The sequence below is a fragment of the Halyomorpha halys genome, unplaced genomic scaffold, assembly GCF_000696795.3.
Source record: "Halyomorpha halys isolate HHAL.00 unplaced genomic scaffold, Hhal_1.1 Scaffold591.1, whole genome shotgun sequence".
Taxonomy (NCBI): Eukaryota; Metazoa; Arthropoda; class Insecta; order Hemiptera; family Pentatomidae; genus Halyomorpha; species Halyomorpha halys.
The window spans coordinates 34,713-42,476 of NW_027104732.1; the positions used below are offsets into that span (position 1 = coordinate 34,713).

General features: G+C 29.3%; 2 protein-coding genes across 3 annotated transcripts in view; both read left to right on the forward strand.

Annotated features, from left to right (window-relative positions):
- The first annotated feature begins 46 nt into the window (after positions 1 to 46).
- LOC136797360 (uncharacterized) lies at positions 47 to 2,761 on the forward strand. The gene has a single exon (XM_067053725.1). It carries the CDS (start codon positions 47 to 49, stop codon positions 2,759 to 2,761), a length of 2,715 nt encoding a protein of 904 aa, XP_066909826.1.
- Positions 2,762 to 6,729: 3,968 nt separating this feature from the next.
- The window catches only part of LOC106684553 (putative ankyrin repeat protein RF_0381), a 19,718-nt gene continuing 18,683 nt past the window's right edge, over positions 6,730 to 7,764 (forward strand). The window contains exon 1 of one of the 2 annotated variants that reach the window (XM_067053699.1): positions 6,730 to 6,795. In XM_067053699.1, coding sequence (XP_066909800.1) covers positions 6,760 to 6,795 — 36 coding nt within the window. In that variant the 5' untranslated portion in view covers positions 6,730 to 6,759. The remainder of the gene's footprint in view (positions 6,796 to 7,764) is intronic. The other variant, XR_010845181.1, reaches the window with a different exon arrangement.

Genomic DNA, 7,764 nt, shown 5'->3' on the forward strand with positions numbered 1-7,764 from the left:
GTATCTCAAGAAGAAATCAATTGATATTTCATTTGATGAAAGTTCCATGAATGATCTAGTCCCTGAAAAGAGTAATGAAGAGAATCATCAGGTAGACAATGGTTCTTTAGATCCACTATTGCCTAAAAGTACAAAAATTACAGATTTAGGTGAAAGTACTTCTGCTACTTTCAAAGAATTTAAAAAAATGGAAATTGATGAGGAATCCGCTGAGGTGTTCAACAAGAATTTGTATCTCAAGAAGTCAATTAATATTTCATTCGATGAAAGTTCCTTAAATGATCCAGTTCCTGAAAAGAGCCTTGAAGAAAATAGTCCAGTCACTGAAGTTTCTTTGGATCCATCATGTTCCAAAACAGCTAATGCCACAGAATCAGCTGAAAATGTTTCTGCTTTTGAAGAACCAAAAAAAATGGAAATTGAAGAAGAATCTGTTGAAGAACTTAACGAAAACACTGAAAAGAGCACTGTAGAAAATTATCCGGTAGATTATGTTTCTTTAGATCCATCATCTAATGTTACAAATGTTTCTACAGAGTTATTAGGTCTCCAAGGTTGTAATGATATTACAAATGACCCCTCTAATAGAAATATTAATGTAAGTAATACAGTAGTAAGTAACTCTGCTAATAATGGCATTATTGATGAAGAAAAAAACAAATCAATTACTGATATTCACTCAAAGATTTTAACTAACAAATCTTCAAATTTAATATTTGAGAGTGTAGTTGTTAAAGGTAATTCTGAAGGAAATTCTAATACCGAAACGATAAAATCAATTCCTAGTTCTATTAACATTCGTTGCAGTAAAATAAACGAACACTCAAATGAATTTCAGCCCAAGTCAAGTGAAGGAGACAGTATTGATGCCAATATGTCAAAACATAGTAGAGCAATTGAAAATAAACTTTCTGATGAAAATTCAAAATTAATCTCTACTTCTATTATTATTTCTTCCAGTGTGATTCAAGAAAAATCAAGTAAAAATGAAGAAGATTGTTTTAAGGAGATCACCTCTAAAGACAAAAGTTTTGATCAAAGCAAACATTCACCTGTAATGGAAAATGGTAAGCATTGTCCTGGAGGTTTATTGATTTCTCATGCTAGTCCTGAAAATAACAAGAAAGATCATTCTGAAGAAAATTCTAAAACCGAAACAATAAAATCAATTCCTACTTCTATTAACATTCCTTGCAGTGAAATAAATGAACAGTCGAATGAATTTCAGTCCAAGTCCACTGAAGGAGGCAGTATTGATGAAAAAATATCAAAACATAGCAGAGCAGGGAATTCTAGTTCAAAACATGTTTTCGTTTGTCCAGATGTGCCAGCTCATAATCTGAGAGAGAGAAGTAGAAAAGATACCAGAAACCATTCTGATATTTTGGAAAATTCTGCGAAGAAAAATAAATCTTCTCTTTCTGGGAATAGAACTGAAGATTTTATACAGGATATAAGTATTATCCCTAATCCTAAACCTTTTACTCGCAGCCGAGTGATGTATCATAGTACTCCTATCAGCAGGACATTCGTGAAGGAAAATAGAAGAAAATCCAAAGGCAGCACTAGTGTGAAATCAGAAGATAAAAACATTCAGCAGGATGATAAAATGATTCAGGTTTCTAAATCGATTTTTGGATCATCCACTGAAGTAACTAATGCCACTGTATCTAGAAAGAAATCAATAGAATTTTCTAATAATTCTGGTCAATATAATGAAAAAAGTGACAAGAGAACCTTTAGAAAAAGTGCTTCACATCACTCAGGAATGAAAAAGTTAGAGAAAATGCAGTCAATTGGCGAAAGCAGGTCCTACCATTCCAATTTCTTATCCACATTTGAAGACGATAACAGTTACTGTACTCCTAGGAAATCTTTGAAAAGGGTGGCATTCAAAAGTATTTCTTCTACTGAAAATTCTTCTTCTGGTTATGGAAATTCTTCCGATGACTATGTTGCTAGAAAAAGGAGATCCGTCAGGTTCCGAGGTGCAATTTCACTCATAGAAGATACCATTGATAATAGTTCTCCAGGGGATATACGTGATGCTAACAACAGCAAGTTGGGCATTGCCGATCGAAATTCGATTGGGATCAATGATATGCCTAGTGTGGTCAATGACTCAAAAAGCAGGATAGATAGAAATGATCTTTCCCTTAATTCTCTTAATTATAGTGCTGAAGTGCCTGAAATAATTTTGACAGAAGATGCAATAGAACCTAATGAAATTTCTGAAGATTGTTCCCTATTTAATAAATTAATAGAAATGGCGGAGTACAAAAAATCAGACAGGAATACGGCTACAAGGCAAGCTAAACAGTCCAGATACAGGAAAAAATTGGGAAGATCAAGTTCAGGTATGAATTGTGCAAGACCTGATCTAAAGTATCATGAAAAGTGGGTTTCACCCAAACTCATTGCATTTCTGAATGAAAAATTAATGACAGATTCCCTAGATCATGTCATCAATACAGAAAGAATAGTTTCTGTTCTTTGTTCTGCAGTAAGTGCTGTTAGAAACTTACAAGATGCTAATGATATAGATTTTGCTCTATTACCGTTGAAAAATATCTTAGTTAGGTTTAGAGTTTGTTGCAACATGATAGAATATTGTACATTTATTTCCAGATTCACTCCTTTCGAATTTCAGTGTAAAACGTTACCTTTAGGGGGTTATTTTGGCAGTACCAAAAGAGATATTAGAGGGAAATTAACAGATCCCTTATTATCAGAAGCTGAGAAAATTGATGCATTTTTATGAAATATTAATAAGGTGTATATTTCATTTTAACTGTAAGATTTACATAAATCGTCTTTTATTCCATTTATATATTTAAAATTGTAAAAAGTTGTAAAAACACAAGCACACATATCTATGTACATATTGAATGTAATAATTTTGTATCAATAATTTAATTTTTTCTCCAGAAACCTTATAAAAAATTTGTACATTCATGATTGTATTATAACTAAGTGTATAAAGGCTGTGTTGTATTAATTTTAAGGAAAATTTATTGTTTATATTAGATGTTTTATAAGTATTTGCGTTTTATTAATGTTATTAAAAATTATTAACTTATGTTTTCTTTCTTTTTTCCCTATTTAAATTCAATCCTTTGTTTTGTATACATAATTGATTGTATAATTTTAAATTATAAAGAAGATAATCAAGGGTTAGGTCCGAATAGAACAAGAGTAGTTAACAATTATTTATTTACTGATGTTTTGCTTCACTTTGTCTATCAGGGCTGTTCTAGTTGGGAGCTTTTGAGATTTTTTGATTTTTTATTAATTTGTTAATTACTAAAACTAGTTTAGCTTTAATTAGGCTGAAGTGACCATTCAAAAAAACTATTTGCAGTTAGTTAATTGATTTGGAGTTTAAGTCTTGTGATGTAAATATCTGATTTTTAAGAAACTTTGGAGGAGGGTTATTTTAATTATTAAAGGTCATCAATATCTCAATATCTATATTTGTGATCATTTGTACCTGACAACAGTTCAGTGACATAGTAACCAATAATTCATATTAGACATTTAGGAATATAAAAGTATTGTGATGTTTAATCACATTTTTTTTAAATAATTGATTATTGATGGAAATTGGGAATACAACTGTATTCCGATGGTTGATTATGTTTTTTTTTTCCAATAATTGATTATTAGTGAAAACAAATTTGGTAATACAAATTCGGAAGGTTAATCGCACCCCCCCCCAAATAATTGATTATTCGAGTAGAAAATTTTCGAATACAAATGTATTCGTCTCTCGTCATTCGAATATTTAACCAACACTTGATTTAGGTGATTCTTTCTTACTCTTTGAAAAATTTAATTATCTATTATACTATCATGTATATACTACATAGAAGTTTTGAACGAGTTGTAGGTTTGTTGGTAGTTTGTATATAAATAACATCTCTTTACAATCTTGATGAACATATATTGGTATAGCATAATATAATAGTGATACACAATAATAATTCACATGACTTTGTCCGTTCTCTTAGATAACCATACTGAGCAGGTTTTCCATCACTCAAAGTTTTGAAGTTATGAACGATTATATTAACAATGTTCACGGGGAAAAAAATTCTCCAAATAAATTATGGTGAACAATTCCTAATTTTTAATTTCTTTGAAATGTTTCAGGGTTTCAGACCATACTAAAAACGAATATACTTTCCTTTTTTCGTAAACAAAATTTTGTCCACCTACTTTATTGAAACTCTAATAATGTTTTTTTTTTTTAATTTTTAGTGAATAAAAAATCATTTAATGGAATCAGTTATGTTTTTCCTTATTCTTCTGAAGGAGAAAAATCGATTGACATATAATAACCATGGATAAAATGTAAACTTTTTGAGCTACTCGCCAAAAATAATTAATTTTGTTAATACTTTTTTTTTTTTTACTGAAAAATAGGCTTTACATTTTTTTACCATTATTTTTGGATGGGGCTATAACGATTTTGATTTACTCGATGTACAATTAAATGGCTTTTCATAACAGGTCTACTAGGTCTTGATGCCGATTTTTATAATAGCTTTCATTGAAGTGCATTTTCTCTTATTTGTAGGAAAATAGGGTGATGGTCAATAAAGGTATCAAAATAGTAAAAGAAAACTATTTATTGTTAATCAACGTTTAATCCCACTTTCCAGGACTACGTCAGGGCTGTGAGATTGAAACAGAAATGTCAACTGAATATATATATTTTATAAACAAAATTAAAAAAAAAAATTATACATCTTCGTATTTTATATGTATATTTATTTAAATGTTTTGTCAATTATTAGAATGTTTGTATCTTGTTTTTCATTTACCCTGACGAAGCCCTGCAATTTGGGGAGAAACGTTGGTTAACAATAGTTTTCTTTTACTATTTTGATACCTTTATTGACCGCCACCAGGACTATCTTCCTCAAATCTACTTCATATTATTGTACAAGAGCCCAAGAGGAGAAAAAAAGGCAGTTATCTCAGCCCAATTTTTGATTACTTTAATGAAAACTATGTATAATTACTAGTGAAAATTGATTTGTCTGCCAAGTATAGGTTGGGGGAATAAAAAATGGCGGCTGTTTCAAAGCGATAAAAAAAACTAATTTTTTATTCGGAGCTCTATATCTTAAGAAGTAGGAACAACACAAGAAAACCTAAGAGAACGTCATTTAAAGAAGAATAAATTTGCTAAAATATGAGCCATAATAGAATTATTTACATTAAATAGTTTTTAAGATATAGCTTTTTAAAAAGCAACATTTCATAAAAATGTTGTATGGGATGTACTGAAAAATCTGTAGTTAGTAAATTTATTTTGAAAAATTTATATCTCAAAAACCATTTGACGTACAGATGTCTATTAGCACTCAAATTAAAGCTAGTTTAATGAGCTATAAAGTAGTTTCTGATGTTTATATTCGTAGGAGTAATAGTTTACATGAAATTCGCTAAAATAAATTGATTTATTTTCATTTGCCAAATTTATATTCATATGTGAATATCATAAAAACTACTACCCCTACGAAGATAAGTGTCAAAAACTACTTTATAGTAAGTTAAATTTCCTTTATTTTGATTGGTGGCAGACACATGTGCACCTTATGGATCTAGAGATATATTTTTTTAAAAAATCAAACATTTTATACGAACAACTGGGAATTAACAGTTTGTGCATTTATTTGATCAAAAATCATAAAAACTACTACTCCTACAAAGATAAACTATTTTATAATAAATTTAACTATCTTTAATTTGAGTGCTGGCAGACATCTGTACGTCCTATGGTTTCTAAAATAAAGTTTTTCAAAACTCAAACTCATTTGTCCAAACAATTTTAAATCAATTTATTTTAGGTAAATATCATGAAAACTACTATTCCTACGGAGGCAAAGGTTATAAGCTACTTTATGGTACCTTAAACTATCTTTAATCTGAGTGCTAATAGACATCTGTACGTCACATAGTTCTTGAGATATAGATTTCTCAAAATAAATTAACTAACTACTAATCTTTCAGTAGATTTTTAAAAAATGTTGCTTTGTAAAAAGCTATACCTCGAGAACTATTGGACGTAAATAGCTCTTTTAGGGCTTATATTTAAGTAAATTTACTCTAATTTAAATAATGTTCTCTTAGATTTTCTGGTGTTGTAGGTAGTTTTTAAGATATAGAGCTACGAATGAAAAATTAAGGTTTTGAAACAGACGCCACTTTTTATTCTCTCTACCTATACTTGGCAGACTCATCAATTTTGACTAGTAATTATACATAGTTTTCATTAAAGTAATCAAAAATTGGGGTGAAATAACTGCCTTTTTTTCTTCCCGGCTCTTGTACTATACGGTCTACTATCGTCTTCCAATATACATTTTCTTTTTTTTTGTACTACATCAATAGCATCAAAATAAGACCTTTTATTATTGGTAGTAAAGACCACTTAATTTTAAAATCGAAATACATAACAAGCTCCGGCAAGATAAGAATCATAGAAATTAATTCAAGTGTGATGAAGTTATGAGTGAACATATTAACAAAAAGTAAAATTGAAAACTTAATTTTTTTTTTTTTCAAGTCTGTTAGAAATAGCTGTCATATTGTTTTCCCACTATCGCAAGTTTTGTTGATCCACTTGGTAGATGTCTTTGTTTTCATAATTCGGGATGGTATTATATTAACATTTAAGTATTAGGGACATGAAGCCATGAGGAAGCACATAATATTTACTCTAACAATCGTCGGTGTGCCGGCTCCGAAATGACCTCAAGTCCTTCTCCGGGTGTATTTTCCAGTGTGAGTTGATTGATTATATCTTTTATAATTATTTAATTTACGAAAGTAATATTATTTTGTATTATTACAAATAGTACATAAATTCGTATTAATGAAATTTATTATACTTCTGAAAATTTTATTGTAAAATTTTGTGACATTTAGCTACTTTTTCGGATTATTGTGCGCGATTGACTTCAAACATTTCATGAAAAAAATATATAGTAATGTTTTTAAAATTAAATATTATAAAAGAAAAACGAAAACAAATTATTTGACACCCAGAAAATATTGAATTGTGATAAAGGTTTCCTTACTTACGAAAAGTCAGATCTTGTTTTGTGAGTGCTTTCAATTTTTTGTAGCTTTGGGCTACAAATTATAGGAAATACCTTTAAAAAATATATATTTGTACTAATTAAAAATATATATATATAACGCTGTCTCAGTTTAACAGGGAAACATAGCAAAAATAATTATTTTGAGATATGCATGTAATCTAAGCAATTAGGGTAAGATTTGTTCAGTAAAACCACAGAATCATAGTAAAACATATGTCATACAAATATTTTGAGATATTGCAGTTTTGAACTGTATATATCTTGCCCTTATTGCTAAAATTACAGGCATATCTTAAAATAATAATTTTTTTTTTAGATATTACGCTATTGAACTGGGATAACGATGAACGGTGCATATTTAGTAGAAACATTTTATTTATTGAGTCTGGGTGTAGGAAATTATTTGAGCTGAGAGCATAAAGAAACAAGTTAAAAATTAAATAGTTTCCCTAAAATACACGATTAATAAGTCAACAAAAAAACAATTATTCTAGATTAACTATTTTGAATTAGTGAAATATTTAATTTTTTTTGGAAGATGATAATTGACCGTGTGAAGTAGATTTTAGGAAGATAGTCTGGGTGGCGGTCAATAAATGTATCAACATAGTAAAAGAAAACAATTTATTGTTAACCAACGTTTCGCCAC